Source organism: Salvelinus sp. IW2-2015, linkage group LG2 (genome assembly GCF_002910315.2).
Source record: "Salvelinus sp. IW2-2015 linkage group LG2, ASM291031v2, whole genome shotgun sequence".
Lineage (NCBI taxonomy): Eukaryota > Metazoa > Chordata > Actinopteri > Salmoniformes > Salmonidae > Salvelinus > Salvelinus sp. IW2-2015.
The window spans coordinates 21,433,288-21,452,989 of record NC_036839.1 but is presented as its reverse complement, the minus strand read 5'-3'; the positions used below and the strand labels follow the sequence as shown (position 1 = coordinate 21,452,989).

At 42.0% G+C, this 19,702-nt stretch overlaps 1 protein-coding gene across 1 annotated transcript; it reads left to right on the top strand.

Annotated features, from left to right (window-relative positions):
- The first annotated feature begins 835 nt into the window (after nt 1–835).
- On the top strand, nt 836–15,233 carry idh1 (isocitrate dehydrogenase (NADP(+)) 1). The gene is made up of 9 exons (XM_024005859.3): nt 836–972; nt 3,078–3,205; nt 11,485–11,776; nt 12,714–12,816; nt 13,234–13,411; nt 13,696–13,847; nt 14,077–14,217; nt 14,414–14,576; nt 14,663–15,233. The coding sequence occupies exons 2-9, from the start codon at nt 3,084–3,086 to the stop codon at nt 14,754–14,756; spliced, it is 1,245 nt and encodes a 414-aa protein (XP_023861627.1). The 5' UTR covers nt 836–972; nt 3,078–3,083; the 3' UTR covers nt 14,757–15,233.
- Nucleotides 15,234–19,702: the final 4,469 nt, after the last annotated feature.

Below are 19,702 nucleotides of genomic sequence, written 5' to 3'. Positions count from 1 at the left end.
CATATCCGACAAAAATTGACAATAAAAGAGCTTTAATGCCTGAGGTGGTAAAATATGTTTTCTTGAAGGTTTAATATGTACTTAATGTTGTGGGGTTTTCAGAAAACGCATTTATTCTTTATTTAAAAACAATGTTATTGSAGCGCAAGAATGACTCCTATCATAAAAACATTKATGTGCTTTTTGGTCTTAAATTAAGGTTAGGCATAAGGTTAGGTTTAAAATCACTTTTTAAGAAGATACATTGTAGAAATGGMTGGGGTTTATGACTTTGGCTGTGGTGTGAAGACCAGGCACAAAGTTACCAGGATGTCACGTGTCCTACTTATCAGTACACTCGTAACAAACTAATCATTACGAAACTTCTATTTGATCAAATAAGCCACGTAGCAATAAGCCCTTCATATTTTAACTAAATTCGACACTCATTGACCGCCATACAAAAACGAATGACTTGGTGAACGAAAAACGCCACCTGCTGGACAAGACCGATTTCTGACCCAGTTATCCTTCTCGTTTAGCCCTTTGCTCTCTGGTGATAGCCMAGCAACTACATCTTTTGAAATAGGTTTATTTGAAAGCGCATGAATGTCATATGACGCATTTTTTTTTGTCAAAACCGACCACAGATGATCTGATCTATAAATCTACCGAATGTCTAAACAACTTGGTTATGAACAGGTTCTTATGTTGCAATGATTAGCATAGCACACACCGACCCTCTTGAACAAACACCTACCCGATACCCGCCAATAAAGACGCGCCSACAGCTGTGGGGGTTACTTTATTGGCTGTTTTAGATTATACATCTCCGTTGATTGGTACAGGGAGTGTCTTTCGAGCGGGCGAGTGCACGGTTGCCGAAAAGGTTGACGCCTCTGTTGATACTTCAGGAAGTCGGTGTAGAACAAGACGTTCTACTGCTTCATCGAGTATTACTTGTTCAGATTGTGGTTCAGGTAGAAAACAAAGGTAGGCATTCATAACATCTTCTTATGCATTTCAGGAGAGTCGCTTATTATGCCTAAAAGCTTAAATGTGTGTTCATCGCAAATCCCCATTGTGTTCTGCAACAGTAACCATTGTTGGACTAAACAAAAGCTATTGGGGTCCTTTAAACCATGAAACCGCTACATGAAACGGGAATATACACTGCACAATGCATTGAAATGTTGCTTACAGATCGTTTTAATGTAGCCAGAGATGTGGGCCTGTTGAAAATCAATCACAAGTGTGGAGCTTTGTTGTAAAGGATGATAATGACATCTATTTTCACACCCGGCTCACATACATTCAGGAAGTAGAAAATCAGGATTAACATTAGGTAATTCAGACAGACTGTAACGTGAGATCTAAAGTTTATAACTTCGTCTTTGCCAGTGTATCCCTATATTACTAACTCCTCCTCGTCATACGATGTCCATGTGTGTTTTCGTGTAACATTCTGCGGCTGCTCTTTCTGGGTCGAATGATGAAACATTGATACAAAGTTTTCAGAAGAAACAGTGTAGGCTATCTACTCCAAACTAGCACCAGTACTGCATTGTTGATTGGTTACATTTTAACTCCAGGGTTGTTGTTGGTCGAAGTAACTGAACATATCCTGCCTGTCATGTATCCCATGTTCACATTCAGAGAAATAGGAAATAGTTGTATAAATACATTTTGGTCGAGATATTTGTTAGACTTGTGAAACTAGTCACCCAGAGTTAACTGCGTTCATGTTAGTCTGATTAATCAGGCTGTAATACACAATTAATTGGCCTGAAACTAATGCCAATATACCAATTAATTGTGTATTTCAGCCTGATTAATCAGACTAGGTTCATGTTAGCGCCAGTATCGGTGCATGGGTAAAATCACTGGGAAAGCCAAGCCATATTACAACCTATGTGTTGTGATAATTGCGTTGTTTGTTTTATAACCTGTTAATTCATATGCCTTGCGACCATGATATTCAGGCCTAAAGGCCGAGACAATAAGAAGACACAATGGCAGAATAAATTCAATCACACCTTTTTGTTTTATCACAAAACCGGATAGCAATCTAGGCTACCTGGCTAAAATGCGTGAGCGCTAGGCTAATTTCCATTAATGGACAACTTTAGTTAGTTAACATTAGCCTTCTACATATAGCTACAAATTGAACTTCCATCCTCTCAGGCCAGGGGCACAACAATGTATGAATTAATGGTTGGATCAGAATGGTCCTTATAATCATTGGCCAGTACAGAGAATTAAGTAAAGTCCAAATCCCTAGCTCCATCCATGGCTAATTTAGAAAAGTTCCAATTTTAGCTAGCTAGCTAGCCACCGGAGGACAACAACATAACCAATGGGATTTGATAGGAGTGACGCCAAAATCCAAGCCGGCTTCCGTTTACTTTTTGTTTGTTGGTGAGCCAGAACAATTCACAGTTGAGCTCGCTCAAAGCTGATTGGCAAATTTTGRATACTTTTTTTAATCAATGGAAGCCAAATGCTTGCTGYCTTCCCTTGCCTTCAATGCTACGGGCGGCAACAATGTCATACTTGTTTGGACCAGATAGCATCAGATATATGGCCTACACGTAGATAGACAGAGGGGCGCTGTTTCGCTCGCTCGGGTGCTTTCTCCTGTGAGTTACATTCATCCTCTTGCAAATTGAAGGAAAATTATGAAACAGAGAAACTAAAGATATTTATTTATTTTGTATATATTTGGGGAGTGGGGGGGCTGGCTTCCCTTGGCATCCATGAATACATGCCACTGGTAAGCGGCAGGTAGCCTAGTGGCTTTTGGGCAGTAAACAAAAGGTTTCTTGTTTGAATCCCCAATCAGACTAGGTGAAAAATCAGTAGATGTGCCCTTGAGCAAGGCACTTAACCGTAATTTCTCCTGTATGTCGCTCTGGATTAGTGTCTGCTGAAAGACTAAAATGTACATATAGCTGGCTAAAATGGCCATAACAGTATCACTCCTGAAATAACTTCCAACGCTCAAAAGGCTTGGCAGTATAGTCTCAAGCTTGCCAGTTGCCCCTTTCTTGTTACCATTGACTCTGACTCTCTCTTCCCTTGTCTATCTCTCCCCCAAGTTCCAGATGTCTCAGAAGATCAAGGCAGGGTCGGTGGTGGAGATGCAGGGGGATGAGATGACCAGAGTCATCTGGGAGCTCATTAAGGAGAAGCTCATCTTCCCCTACCTGGAGATGGACCTGCACAGGTGAGTTATACCTGCTGACTGTATTCATTAGTGAACACCGTAGAAAAGCGTTTTGTAACGGGAAACGTCTTTCAATGAAAATGAGCACTTCTTATTGAAGAAATTCACGTAGACCCTCCCAGTTCGAGGGGGGGGGGGTAGAAGACTTGTCACACCAGACGAGCTTGTCAACACCTGCTTCAGCTCCTCTGTGATTCAGTTTTTACCTGATTTGTCGATACTCTCTTTTTRRTGGTCAGGTCACATAGTCAYGAAAACCCATTTCCCTGTAATTTCCAGGAGTACACACAAGTGATGTGGAAATGCTGATAGTAGCTGTGCACGGCACGTCACTACGCTAACCCTTGACACTAGCACAATATCACCAAGGACACACCTGTGTGTTAGTTGTCACTGCATATTATTGCGCAGTATACAACGGGTGGGTCTAATCTGGAATGCTGATTGGTTAAAAATTCATTCCAGRCGTGTCTATTCCACCAGCTAAATCTATGACGTTAAAATGCCTATTTACTGATTGCGCAATCCACTGTCTCATCAGCCCAGCCAAGCAATTTATAAAATTGATCTCCACTATAAAAAGCATCTGGACATTATCTCACATTTCTTTTAGACTAACATTTAGTTTTCAACAGTGGCGATTTGTATAAATCTTGCTGTCTGTCTCTCTGACATTTGCAACATTGTTTCAATATTTAAATTCAATCTCCAGCTGTCCCATGGTAATGAACGTGTCGGGACGAGACAGACAGGCAGGCAGTTTTTCTCAGCCAGTCGAAATCATGAACAGCTGGCATCATTTTTATGGATATATACAAAGGAATGTCAATTGAAAAAAGGTCAAATGAAATTAAGTGCAGCTAGTTTGCAGACTTTCCAGCTTCAGTTTGAAGTGATTGTGTTAGCTGTGTTGTTGGCTAGCTCCTCTGAACAACAGTGTCCTGACGAGTGAACAAATGTTGTATGCCAGACGAAATCACACCTCATTAGCTCATTGTTATGGATGTATCCAAATAAATGTCATTAGAAAACAGCTTAAAGAAATGCAAATGTGGCTACTTTACTGTTATTCTGTCTACACTTTTTGACGTGACTGTAAGTTAGCCGTAGTTGGCTAGCTAGCAAGCAAGGGATAAGAACGTTGCCAGCCAGTATGGCAATGGAACATTTAGAACAAACGACTGGGACACGTCCATAGATACAGAACAAAAAGACTGAATGACCGGGTCGTGTCTCTAGCAACCAAACTGATTGGCTTGGGTAGTAACCCTAGATTTGTTTCTGGACTATATCTTGTGSAAGGATGAAATGCATGAATAAAATCATTAAAAAAATATTTTTTTAATGAAAATGTCAATCATTTGAATATGTTGGTAACCCGTTGTATAGAAGTGATAATACCCTTGAAGCCGGTGTTTGGAGGATATATTGTCACGGTTTGCCTAACATCACCTGTGCCAATATACCCTCCAAACACCGGATTCTCTGGCATTATCACTTAAACTTGTTTTTTATTGTACTCTTATGCTACCCAGTGTTAGATGTCTGTTCAGCATGTGTGGAGTGTTTCAAGTATTAGATAAGAGAGAAGTGTGCTTCTGTTGTGCTGCCCAGATCAAAGGGAGTTGGTATAATAATTGATCACTTGTATAGACAAATGCATATTCAAATTCTGAYGACGAGTCTGTCCCTAGGTGTAGCATAAAGACCAATGTATTATCCAAACCTGCAGACAATCTGATCACATGACATCAGCAGTCTACTGTAGTTGCTACTCTACTGACTGACCTAGGACGATCAAGAAAATATAATTTTCAAGATGTACAACTCTGGTCTGTATATCTGAACAGTTATAGTCTCATTCTCTAGTACCGTCCATTGATTTCCCACTCCTATTTTTTGCACCGCCAGTATATGCCCTTTAGACTGGACTGATGACACACACACCAGTGTTAATTTTGGCACAATTTATTTTTATTTAGTCTAGTCTTCTTTCATTAAGTCTTAGTCACATTTTTGTCATTTGAATATTGATTCAGTCTATTGTCAAAATGACAAACAGTGGGCCATTTTAGTCAACTAAAAACCCTTTAATTGTAAGTCACATTGCATATTTACTGCCTCATTAACTTACAGTAAACATAAATCACTGACTTCCATGTGCACAAACATATTTTTATGCATTACATTCTATCGCATGATTCTCTTCCCAACAGCCAAATTGGCAGAAGAACACATTACTCAGCAGCAGATTGAAAATCCCCCCTTGACAGGGCTCCAGACTAGCATTTTCTCCTGGTGGGATTGGTGCCAATTACTTTTTCAGTTGGCGGCACCAGCCCAGGATTTGGTTGCACCAATTTTCCCCCGCGGCATCACACCATATAAAAAAGGTGTTATCACATCATTCACAGTGCTTTAGACTGTGTAATATACTACTGAGGTGGTAGGCTATTCAATAAATAAGTTGTTTCATCTAACATGTCCAAGCAGGAATGCATGATTCACTCGGAATGGCCGATCCATGCTTCCTATCTTAAAGCCATATCAAATATCTTGGTTGTAAAATAGTTGCTATTGAGCTCAATATTAAGAGATGACAAATAAYTAAAAAATATAGCCAAAGAAAGTTGAGAACAACAGTAGTTGCATCCAAAGCTTTGTATTTCCCACAATTGCATTTTGAAATGTACAATCAGAAGCCTTTTTTCCCCTCTCCCGGAGCACATCCGGGGAGAGAGAGGGGCTCGCTCATTATTGAAGCAGGCCCAGGAGCTGGGTAGACTTTCATTAAAGGAATTGTGAGGATAATGCACTTTACTGTTTGACCAAATCATGGTTTTATCTGAAAAAATAGGACGTTTTGAAACGTTTGATTAATGTGACCCTAATGATGATCAGCTGGCACTGATGCAACCAAGTCAAAATGTGACTAAATGTTTGCAGTCTGGAGCCTTGTCCCTTGACATACTGTAGCTAAATTGCAATCAAAGTTCTGTCAAGTAGTGGTCTGTTAGGTTGGAGCAAACTAACTAGCTAGCATTATAAATATTTTATTACCTGAACATATACGGTATATTGGGATGGTGCGCTTTCAGATTTCTCTTGGGGTTGGTAGTATTTTTCCCAGTCAACTTGTGGGTGCCAACGCTGTCTACTCCAGTGGTGGAAAAAGTACCCAATTTTCTTATTTTAATGTATACTCCAACACTCAGACATCATTTACATACAAAGCATTTGTTTTTAATGAGTCTGCCAGATCAGAGGCAGTAGGGATGATCAGGTATATTCTCTTGATAAGTGTGTGAATTGAACATTTTTCCTGTCCTGCTAAGCATTAKAAATATTACAATTACTTTTTGGGTGTCAGGGAAAATGTATGGAGTAAAAAGTACATAATTTCAGGAATGTAGCAAATATAATATGTAGGTAATATAAACTCATCAAAAAAAGAAACGTCCTCTCACTGTCAACTGCGTTTATTTTCAGCAAACTTAACATGTGTAAATATTTGTATGAACATAACAAGATTCAACAACTGAGACATAAACTGAACAAGTTCCACAGACATGTGACTAACAGAAATGGAATAATGTGTCCCCGAACAAGGGGGGGTCAAAGTCAAAAGTAACAGTCAGTATCTGGTGTGGCCACCAGCTGCATTAAGTACTGCAGTGCATCTCCTCCTCATGAACTGCATCAGAATTTGCCAGTTCTTGCTGTGAGATGTTACCCCACTCTTCCACCAAGACACCTGCATGTTCCCGGACATTTCTGGGAGGAATGGCCCTAGCCCTCACCCACTGATTCAACAGGTCCCAAACGTGCCCAATGGGATTGAGATCCGGGCTCTTCGCTGGCCATGGCAGAACACTGACATTCCTGTCTTGCAGGAAATCACGCACAGAACGAGCAGTATGGCTGGTGGCATTGTCATGCTGGAGGGTCATGTCAAGATGAGCTTGCAGGAAGGGTATCACATGAGGGAGGAGGATGTCTTCCCTGTAACGCACAGTGTTGAGATTCCCTGCAATGACAACAATGATGCTGTGACACACCGCCCCAGACCATGATGGACCCTCCAAATCGATCCTGCTCTAGAGTACCGGCCTCGGTGTAACGTTCATTCCTTCGACAATAAACGCGAATCCGACCATCACCCCTAGTGAGACAACCGCGACTCATCAGTGAAGAGCATTTTTTGCCAGTCCTGTCTGGTCCAGCGATGGTGGGTTTGTGCCCATAGGTGACGTTGTTGCTGGTGATGTCTGGTGAGGACCTGCCTTACAACAGGCCTACAAGCCCTCAGTCCAGCCTCTCTCAGCCTATTGTGGACAGTCTGAGCACTGATGGACGGATTGTGCGTTCCTGGAGGGATTGTGCGTTCCTAACTCGGGCAGTTGTTGTTGCCATCCTGTACCTGTCCCGCAGGTGTGATGGTCGGATGTACCGATCCTGTGCAGGTGTTGTTACACGTGGTCTGCCACTGCAAAGACGATCAGCTGTCCTTCCCTCTCTCCCTTTAGCGCTGTCTTAGGAGTCTCACAGTACGGACATTGCAATTTATTGCCCTGGCCACAACTGCAGTCCTCATGCCTCCTTGCAGCATGCCTAAGGCACGTTCAGGGAGATGAGCAGGGACCCTGAGGATATTTATTTAGGTGTTTTTCAGAGTCAGTAGAAAGGCCTCTTTAGTGTCCTAAGTTTTCATAACTGTGACCTTAATTGCCTACCGTCTGTAAGCTGTTAGTGTCTTAATGACCGTTCCACAGGTACATGTTTATTAATTGTTTATGGTTTGTTGAACAAGCATGGGAAACAGTGTTTAAACCCTTTACAATGAAGATCTGTGAAGTTATTTGGATTTTTAAGAATTATCTTTGAAAGACCGGGTCCTGAAAAAGGGACGTTTCTCTTTTTGCTGAGTTTGTTTGTTTGTTTTATTTATATATTTATATATATATAATCTCCCCCAAAAATACTTATGTATTTTTACTTAAGTACTTTACACCACTGGTCTTCTCCCGTGGAAACGTTGCATTCGGTCTTGTTTGAATCGACACAATAAGTACAGTGGCTCCAAAAGTTGCCCCCTTTTCTACGGGGAGCTTGTGCCGTGCACCGGGAGAGTAGCCATGGTGTGTACCTTATTTGCATCAATGATGTGTGTCCACCAGATTGGAGAGCTGTTCAATTTCTCCAAAAACTCTTGCCCATTCCATTTACAAGTCAGATTTTAGTCACAGAGATAATTTAGTCTCATTTTCGTCAACTGAAATTAAAAATAATTTTCATAGAGTTTTTTCTGGGTCTATTTAGTCAGTTATCGTCTAGTTAATTGCCACTGAAAATAGGTGTTTGATGAATATTTTCATAATTTTTTTTGACAAAATTAACACTGACACACACACACACAGGAGTTTAGCTGCAGTGCAGTTAATATCACAATTCACATGACCTCACCCTCTGTCTTAACTCAACTTCAAAACTGAGTTTTGGACCGAATCACCTAAAGGCCCGGAATAAATCCATAAGGTCGGTTTGTAAGAGCTGATTTCACAATATTTTCAGTATTAATGCAAGAAGGTGTATAAGGTGTAATAGTAATTATATAACCAACAGAGCCACATGAGCACAGTCAAGTCATGATACAAACCTCCAAGTGTTCCAAACCCATGACCTAACCTCTGTCATCACAAATGTCCAGGGATTTTTTTTTGTAATTTAAAAAATGTATCAAATTATGGCATCTGTGAAGTTGGTCAAGCAAGAATGCCTAACTGATAGCTTGAGGTGGGGGGGGTTTCTTGGTGGGTTGTGTTATTACTGCTGTCTCGGTTTCTGTGTGTCTGTAGGGCACCCTCATTAGTTTCAAAAGTTTTAGGAATGCATTCATTGGTGTGGGTGGGGGATGTGGGGTGAGTGGACGGGTCATCTTGGTCAATCCCTCAGACTGCATAAACAGCCCTCTCAGGAGGCAGTGCAGCTTATCTCCATCACACACAATTACACAAAGCCTGTAGTGCTGTTTCACACCGTCTCAGAGATTGTGTGTGGTGTTTCACAGAGACATTGAGTTACACCTCTACTGTGTGCTGATCTGTGGTTGTGTATCCTAATATTTCTTATCTAACGTACAGTATTTCTGTGGTGCAGCACATTGTTGTAATACTAGGCTACGGGCGAGAGGAGAGGAGAGGAGGGGAGTGGAATGAGAATCTGAAAAACTGGATGAAAGGTAGTTTCCGAAGGAAAGGCCTACAAGCAAATTATGGGTATTTATGCTTAGTCTTGTCTTTTTGGAAGTACGGGTGCACACAAAGTACTATTTTTGTGGGGTGATGAAACTGGTGTTCCTTCCTACACTACCTTGTTTTTGTGAGCAGAGCATCCCCATCCCTTGCGAGGATGTGTTGGGTCTTTCAGAATAGTTTTTTTTGTTTGCATCTTCTACAATGCCTTCCGAAAGTATTCACACCCCTTGACTTTTTCCACAATTTGTTGTTAATAAGTGGGATTAAAAATGATTTTAATTGTAATTTTTTTTGTCAATGATCTATACAAAACGCTAATGTCAAAGTTGAAATGAAAAGGGGGAAAAAACACTAATATATCTTGATTTAGGTAAGTATTCAACCCCCTAAGTCAATACTTGTTAGAATCACCTTAGGCACCGGTTACAGCTGTGAGTCATTCTGGGTAAGTCTCTAAGAGCGTTCCACACCTGGATTGTGCCACATTTGTCCATTTATTAATTCTTCAAGCTCTGTCATATTGGTTGTTGATCATTGCTAGACAACCATTTTCAGGTTTTGCCATAGATTTTCAAGTAGATTTAAGTCAAAACTGTAACTCGGCCACTCAGGAACATTCACTGTCTTCTTTGTAAGCAACTCCAGTGTAGATTTGGCCTTGTGTTTTAGATTACAATCTCCCAATGTATGATGGAAAGCAGACTGAACCAGGTTTTGCTCTAGGATTTTGTCTTTGATTAGCTACATTCTGTTTTTTTCTTATCCTGGTAAAACACCCCAGTCCTCAACGATTACAAGCATACTCATAACATGATACAGCCACCACTATGCTTGAAAATATGGGGAGTAGTACTCAGTAATATGTTGTATTGGATTTGCCCTAAACGTTACACTTTGTATTCAGGACAAGTGAATGAATTGCTTTGCCACTTTTTTTTTTCCTTCAGTATTACTTTAGTGCCTTGTTGCAAACAGGATGCATGTTTGAGAATATATTTTTATTCTGTACAGGCTTCTTTTCACTCTGTCAATTAGGTTAGTATTGTGGAGTAACTATGTTTTTCATTCTTCCTCAGTTTTCTCCTATCACAGCCATTAAACTCTTAACTGTTTTAAACTCACCATTGGCCTCAAMGTGAAATCCCTGTGCGGTTTCCTTCCTCTCCGTCAACTGAGTTAGGAAGGATGCCTGTATCTTTGTAGTGACTGGGTGTATTGATACTCCATCCAAAGTGTAATTAATAACTTTACCATGCTCGAAGGYATATTCAATGTCTGTATTTMTTTTCCATCTACCAATAGGTGCCCTTCTTTGCGAGGCACTGAAAAACCTCCCTGGTCTTTGTGGTTGAATCTGTGTTTGAAATTCACTGCTCGACTGAGGGACCTTACAATTATCTGTATGTGTGGGTTACAGAGATGAGGTAGTCATTCAAGAATCATGTTAAACACTTATTGCACACAGTGAGTCCATGCAACTTATTATGTGACTTGTTAAGCACATTTTACTCCTGATCTTATTTAGGCTTGCCATAACAAAGGGGTTGAATAATTATTGACGCAGGACATTTCAGCTTTTCWTTTGTAAAAATTTCTAAAAACATAATTCCACTTTGGGGTATTGTGTGTAGGCTACTGACAAAAATGTAAACCGAAAGACTTTGTTTCCTGGGTCCCATGCTGCTTTGCTACAGTGTGGCTCTGTGAACTGGTAGAGCAGGGGACTCCATGGTGAGGTGGTTCAGTCATCTGAGGTAGCGGTTTGGATTGGGAATCCCCACTGACTTCATTATAGAAGGCTTAAAACCAACATAAAAAAACACACATTGTATCAGAATTAAATATGATTGTATCATAGTATAGCCAACTGTAAAACAAATAATATAATGTCAGATTAGTTTCACAGCCCAATGCACTTTTCATGGCATTTTCCCTCCCATGAAACCTGAATGTAACTAAATTCTACTTTCTCCCTACCCCCTTCCCTGCTCCTCTCTTCTGCTACCCTCCCTGCACTTCCATCAGCTACGACCTAGGCATGGAGAACCGCGACGCCACGGACGACAAGGTTACCGTTGAGGCGGCGGAGGCGACGCGACGATACAACGTGGGCATTAAGTGTGCCACCATCACGCCGGACGAGAACCGGGTGGAGGAGTTCAAGTTGAAGCAGATGTGGCGCTCGCCCAACGGAACCATCCGTAACATCCTGGGAGGCACCGTGTTCAGGGAGGCCATCATCTGTAAGAACATCCCCCGCCTGGTGCCCGGCTGGGTCAAACCCATCATCATCGGCAGGCACGCCCACGGAGACCAGGTAACCTTTTACCAACCGTTCAGCAGTAGAACCCTTACTAACCATTCATCAACCCTCCTTTACTCTATGCACCCCTAATGAGTCTCTCAAGGTCGCTCTCTAGGCCCTTCTTCGTCCCTCGCTTCCTTAAATCTACCATTTTTGAAGGTAATTGATTACCTCAAAGGTGGAAGGATGGATGCTAGGCCGTAGGTAGACGACACAATGTGTTTATTAGTTCCTTGTATCTGTTAACACGTTTTCAATGAAGGGAGATCTTGTACACCAGTCTCAAAATCAGTAACCGACCCAGTTGATCACATGTTAACTTTATGCCGACTAGAGCTGTGGTTGTCAGGCCTGCTCACAGGGAGACAGATGGGCAGGCAGGGGCCTGGTGTTGTCGCTGAAGGCTCAGTCAGTCACTGATTAAATGGATCTGTTGCCCTTTGGACCATGATGTTGACACTTGTCTCCCTGGATCAAAGTCTCAAACTGCTACATCATTCATACTGTACAGCAGCTAGAGGATAATAGAACATGTACGTGGCACCATGCCATAGTTAATATGCTCAAATGACAAATGAGGTGAGCGCTGGGTTGGTTACTGATTGTTGAGAATCGTGTCACGTTATGGCCTGGATGCATGATACATGTTTTGTTTTACTGCTATTTCTCGATTTGCTTTTTCTGTTGCATCCACACTCCTGATTGGTAGAAGCCATTCGGAACAATGTTTCATATTAGCCCAATATACAACAGCATTGTAACCTGTCATCTATTCATAAAGAACTGTTAGCATATCCCCCTGAGACGCCCTTGGAGAGTGGGGTCACAACCAGGGTCTGCCATTATTACCTGTTGCACCAGACAGGAGGTGGCATTGCTGTTTTTCTCCACTAGATGGAGTCCTGTCTGTATTACATCTATTGACCTCTCCTCCTGCCTCTTTTCACAGTACAAGGCCACAGACTTTGTAGTACCAGGGCCTGGGAGATTGGAGATGAAATTCACACCCAAGTCTGGGGAGCCAATGAACTTTGTCGTCCACGACTTTGAAGGTAAAACAACATGTTTACTTGTCGATGAAAATATTTCTTTGTTCTTGTATAGGCAATAATGTCCAGTACAGATTGTGTCSCTTATATAACACTGTGTTAGCCTATGGTGCCAGCCTGGGTACATCATATTGACTATCTTTACATTGTGTTTGCAGTGTAAATATTACAAAATGAGAATAGCGTTATCTGATTTAACTCTGCTTGTAGGATAAATCAGCCATGGACCTCCCTTTCCTGAACATACTCTAGACAAACCTTGAACTTTYATTAAGGTTGGCTCCATCGTTCTGTTTGAATGAGAAAAGGCTGTCTTAATGAGGCTGTGTGTGTGCATGCATGTTTCTTTGTGTGTGTTTGTGTGACTGTGTACCGTATCTACATGAGAATGATGCATGTGTCTGTCTCTCTGTCCTCCAGGTTCAGGTGGTGTAGCTCTGGGGATGTACAACACAGACAGCTCCATCAGGGACTTTGCCCACAGCTCCTTCCAGATGGGCCTGGTTAAAGGTTGGCCTCTGTATCTCAGCACCAAGAACACCATCCTCAAGAAGTATGACGGACGCTTCAAAGATATCTTCCAGGAGATCTACGAGAAGTAAGACTGCCTAACCTCAGAACATTTAATCAAGTCGAGTAAATCATTATTGTCCCTACTGGCAATATATTTTTCAGGAAGTAGATCATACATGATCATCATACATGAAACATGATCATTATAAATAAAGTATGGTTGATATATGGTCAATGGCAGGCAAGCCCCCCCCCCCCCCCCCAACTACCATGCCTCTTTTCAATGTATGGCTCACAAGTTTAGAATGGACAGATTGAGGTTTTGGTGTGTAAACCCTCTCCTCAGACCTGTTCCTGTGTGTGTCGCAGGGAGTACCGCTCTAAGTTTGAGCAGAAGGGGATCTGGTATGAGCATCGTCTGATTGATGACATGGTGGCTCAGGCTATGAAGTCTGATGGAGGATTCATCTGGGCCTGCAAGAACTACGACGGAGACGTTCAGTCTGACTCTGTAGCACAAGGTGAGATAGTCTACATGTGTACTACAGTAGCTAGCTCTGAGGGATAAACAGTATCACGAGGTGAGTTACTGTTTAGCTAGGCTTTCTGAATGAAAACAATGTCATTGGCTACATTGCTATATTTCTCACCTTAAATGTAGGTTTTCAAGGCAGACTATACACTGTATTCTGATAGAAATTTAGTTTGCTGTTAAGCACTTTGCGACTAATGTATTTGTGTGTCCACCAGGCTATGGGTCCCTGGGTATGATGACCAGTGTGCTCATCTGTCCTGACGGCCGTACAGTAGAGTCAGAGGCTGCCCACGGTACAGTAACACGCCACTACAGACAGCACCAGCAGGGCAAGGAGACCTCCACCAACCCCATTGGTAAATAACACATAGATAGAAAGGAAAATAGAACATATTGTATCTCTATGACTGATAATACCTGCTCTTAAAACCTCTAGTCTAGCTTCTTCCTTTTCACTGTTTTTATATCTGAATGTACCAGCCAAGAGAAATAAAGGCAATACAAGGACCTAGGAAAAGATTTCCCTTATGTGTTGTGGTCGTGTGTGCGCAGCGTCCATTTTTGCGTGGTCGCGGGGGCTGCTGCACCGGGCGAAGCTGGATGACAACGCAGAGCTGCGTGTGTTTGCTGAGGCCCTGGAGGTCGTCTGCATTGAGACCATCGAGGCTGGCTTCATGACCAAGGATCTGGCTATCTGTGTCAAAGGCATGGCAGAGTGAGTCACACACACACACACACACACACACACACACACACACACACTTCAAACTTTCTTACTTTTCCCCTCTCCTCCTTTCTTAGTACCAAACGCTCAGACTACCTGAACACCTTTGAATTCTTGGATAAGCTGGCGGAGAACCTGAAGATCAAGATGTCCAACCAACCCAAACTGTGATCTCCTCATCTCTCAATTACACACACACACTGTTGACACCCGGGACTATGGGTCCCAAGCCAACACTAAACCACTGACGGAGGGACTGTTTGACCCAGTACTGAATCAATCATTCCCATCTCCAGGAGTCTGTCTGCTAAAGGAGATTCCTTGTCCAGGAGGAGGGGATGTAGGCTTCAGATGTAGGCTGAGCTGAGGCCCCTCCATTGATCATTCACCACTATAGCAAAGCCATATCTTATGGTAACACTCATCCAGTCTAAGTGTCCTGAATCTTAACTTGAGATCCATGAGCATAACTCATGTTTATCATGATTTTAAGAAATCTGTGAGTTAAGTGTGATTATCCAAGTTAGGATTCTCGCAAGTATGATATTATGACTGTCAATACCATCACATACAGATGGTTCCAGAAATCAGACTGGACACAGAGTCAGTAATATATTTTACGATAATTGCACTGTTTTTTTTTTTTTATGATGACGTGTGTGTTTTTAAGTGTTGTCAGTCAGTGATCAGTAATAGTGGCTTGTCCTGCCTGAGTTTGTCTGAGGGTTGTCTTACCCTTGTTGCCTTATTTGTTTTATGTCAAGTAATTGATCTCAGTGTCACACATAATATATTCCATGATGACTACTGTGGTAGACGAAAGCCTGCTTGATTTTTGACTATGTTGACTTTGATTCACACAAAGGTGTTAGCATCACTTACTCCTTATGGATGGTTGTGGAAGGGGTTGTTGTGGGCCTGCTCGTTGTCTTTGTGTGTATAATCCATAGCGTAACACTTTACTCCTCAAATACAGAAACCAGTGTCAATGTACGTCTGCCAGTATCAGGGGTTGTTGGTTTGTACTCCACGGTGTGTGTGGTTAGAATATTAACTCAATAAATATTTTATTTTATTGTGGTCTTGTGCTTTTAGTTTTTCTTGTCTATTACCCCATCAATCCAAATTTTAAAAAAGAAAAGAGAACTGTTTATCTAGCTCCACTATATCTTACAAGAACAGCTTTGGAAGTTTGTAGAAATATAATTTTCCTCTTAAAGTTTGCCACCAGATGGTGCCATAGTAATCCATGTGACATTGTCATGATTGGTTGTCGTGACGATGTATGTGCATATTCCTTTTAACTGCTCTCAAAACTCTGAAGATAATGGTAGGTTTGCAAAGTAACACTGGGTACGAAGCAGTATCCGTGTAATCATACAAACCAACAAGACTACTATTAATGTACCGTATCATAGGCTGTCAGATTGAATTTGACAACCTGGACTGAGCCATTACTCAGTCACTGAAGTGGAATGAATATATCATCTYTAGCTTCTTTAATTTCATGCAGAGATAAGATAGACAATAGGCTATTCATATCCAATGTATTATCAGTTGCAGCACGACATCCCTATAATCCTAATATATCACTGTATGGATGACTGACTGGGTCATGCATCCACATTGGGAGTATAGGCCTACAGCAGTGCACTGTCCTCATACACACTCGGGGACACCCTTGACATGATTAGCTTTTTGCACCAGATGGCATCCACTTGGTTAATCCTAGCGGAAGCTGAGATGGGTGGATAGATAGACACAGAGGAAGGGAAAGCAGAGGCACTTGGTTCTCTCCATCGGATGTCCAAGGTTTCCAAAAAGGTATCAGAGCCTGCAGGGCTGCTACTATTGTCCCAAAGTAATTGGATTTGGTCRGGGGGAAGGATGTCTCATTTGCCAGTCTGAGGCTCCACAAAGATGGCTGTGCCACTGAAAGAGCAGGATCATTATCTGTGAATGTGAACAGTGGTTACTGTTTTCAATCAGGGATGGATGGGACAACATTGCATGTTGCTTGTTGTTGATATCTCTGTGTTATTGATCTGTCAGCCCTCAGAGGGAGTAAACCCAGCTAGCACATAACATTCTGAAAATGTTTCTTAGAGCTTGGTGAGAGTGTGGTTGTCCTATGGTTATTTTGCATTCGGCCATCCTAAAACTTTCTGAGAATGGACCAGGATAGTGGCTTGGCTTTGGAACATTCTCAGCACATTTTAAGGAAATTGACAAAAAAATATTTTCTTGGTACTTCATTACTTTAACAGAACATTTACTGAAAGTTAAAACATGGTTACATTTAATGTTGGTAATTTTCTAAGAACATTATCCAACTGGTTTGACATTGGGAATGTTTTCAGATTGTTCCCAGAACATTACGAAACAACATTCTGCTGTGGGAATGTCAATACTTCAGCATAACGTTTCCTCGTGGTTCTATTTAAAGTCATGTTCTCATATTGTTCCAAGAACAAAGAAAATGTTCCACAAAAACCACAACTTTAGTAACGTTCAGAGAACATTCTAGGAATGTTATTTAAAAACATATGTTCCATTCTTAGCATCAACTAAACTGGCCTCTTGTTTAGGTGTGTTGCGCTCGCTAATTGGCCACACCTGATCTTAATGAGTTCTTGTTTCCTTTGAAATGGGGTATGTTTGAATAGACTAAAATTAACAACTTTATATGTGTAAAAAAGCAAGGCACTACCTCCATCCTGGTGGTGCAGTGGACTTATTCCATTGATAGAGAACAGAAGATTATAGGTTTGAAACTCACTGATGCTGCTGAGGGGAGCGCCGCTCATAATAATGGCTGGAATGGGGTGAATGGAATGGCATGTAACACACAGAATCCATGTGCTTGATGTACAGTATTTGGTACCATTCCACTAATTTCCCTCCAGCTATTACCACGAGCCCGTCCTACCCAATTAAGGTGCCACCAACCTCCTGTGCTTTCTATAGCTGTATGTCTATGGCGACTACAAATCTAGCACATCATGTTGTAAAAACCATGTTTCTTAGAGCTTGGTTAGAGTGTGGTTGTCCTATGGTTATTTTGCATGCAACCTTTCCACAACTTTCTTGGATTGGTGCAGGATAGTTGCTTGGCTTTGGAACATTGTCAGCACATTTAAGGACCTTGACAAAAAAAACGTTATTTACTTGGTATTTCATTAATGTAGCCCTTTAAACTTTTGGATTGGTGTCTAAATTTAAACGCAGCGGCTGTACAGTAACATTCTATACATGACGTCAGAGCTCTGGGTCTATGCTTTACAGCTCTGATTGGGTTTTGACTGACAAGAAGTTGCCCCCATCCTTCCCGCTAATTGGGCAGCTTTTGTAAAAGACAAATGTACGAGTGAGGGAAATACTGTAAATTAAGGGAACTCAATGCATTTTAAAAGATGAGAGGATTATTTTATTATTGTTCAATTTTTTTAATCCTGTTTCCTCGGTATTCAATTGTTCGTAACAGTCTTGTTTCGTTGCTGCAACTCCCACACGGACTTGGGAAAGGCGAAGGTTGAGAGCCGTGCGTCCTCCGAAACACAACCCAACTAAGCCACACTGCTTCTTGACACAATGCCCATTTAACCCGGAAGCACCAATGTGTCAGAGGAAACACCGTACACTTGGCAACCGTGTCACCGTGCACTGAGCCCAGCCCGCCACAGGAGTCGCTAGTGCGCAATGGGACAAGGACATCCCTGCCGGCCAAACCCTCCCCTAACCCGGACGACGCCAGGCCAATTGTGCACCGCCCCATGGGTCTCCTGGTCGCAGCCGGCTGCGACAGAGCCTGGACTCGAACCCAGAATCTCTAGTGGCACAGCTAGCGATGTAGCGCCTTAGACCACTGCGCCATTCGGGATGCCCCAGGGTGTCATGTTCAATGGCGCCCTGAGACCACTAAGTAAAAGAAACAAAATACAATAACAAGTACACCACACCAAAACATCACCAACATCACAGCCATAATAAACAAGTGACTAAATAAATCAAAAAATAATTGCACACCTCGGTGAACTAATTTATCATCAGGGTTTTAAAATGCCCTAGTGGTACCAGGGAATCCAAATGTAATTAATTTTGTAAGTGATTCCAAAAATGTGGAGTGTAAAAACTAAAAGCGGATTTACCTAGTTCGGTGGAAACCCGAAGAATCTGAAGAGTTAACCAGCCCTAAGAACGGGTTTGGTATCTCATTATTTTATATGTTAGCAATGAAGTTAGGTCAATCAAACAAATGTATTGATAAAGCCCTGTTCACATCAGCAGATCTCACAAAGTGCTGTACAGAAACCCAGCCTAAAACCCCAAACAGCAAGCAATGCAGATGTAGAAGCACGGTGGTTAGGAGAAACTTCATAGAAAGGCTGGAACCTAGGCTCTGAGCGGTGGCCAGTCCTCTTCTGGCTGTGCCAGGTGGATATTATAACAGTACATGGCCAAGATGTTCAAATGTTCATAGATGACCAGCAGGGTCAAATAATAATAATCACAGTGGTTGCAGAGGGTGCAACAGGTCAGCACCTCAGGAGTAAATGTCAGTTGGCTTTTCATAGCCGGTCATTCAGAGTTAGAGACAGCAGCACTCTCTCTCTCTCTGGTACAGAGATCAACGAATTGGCGCGGGCACTAGAACAGTCTGCAGCACCCGGCCTCACCCTACTAGACTCTGAAGTCAAATGTCTACTGTTTGCTGATGATCTGGTGCTTCTGTCACCAACCAAGGGAGGGTCCTACATGCAGCACCTAGATCTTTCTGCACAGATTCTGTCAGACCTGGGGCCCTGACAGTAATCTCAAGTAAGACAAATAAGGTGTTCCAAAAAAGGTCCAGTCGCCAGGACCACAAATTCGCATCTAGACACTGTTGGCACCTAGAGCCACAAAAAACTTATATAACATATCTGCCTCCTCCGGCAAACTACAGTCGCACAGGTATAACTTCCACAAAGCATTGTGAACGATCTGAGTAGGAAACAAGGCAGAAGACATAGGAGATCAACCTCTATGGCCATCAAAGGAACAAATTCATACTAAATTGGATCTTGGCTCAACATACTGTTGCAGTATAGAGGATGGATAACAACGACAGTATAGTC

Coding starts and splice junctions, on each gene's coding strand:
- idh1 (XM_024005859.3), top strand. CDS start 3,084: ATGTCTCAGAAGATCAAGGCAGGGTCGGTGGTGGAGATGCAGGGGGAT. Junction 11,777..12,713: donor GGCACGCCCACGGAGACCAG/GTAACCTTTTAC, acceptor CTCTTTTCACAG/TACAAGGCCACAGACTTTGT. Junction 12,817..13,233: donor TGTCGTCCACGACTTTGAAG/GTAAAACAACAT, acceptor TCTGTCCTCCAG/GTTCAGGTGGTGTAGCTCTG.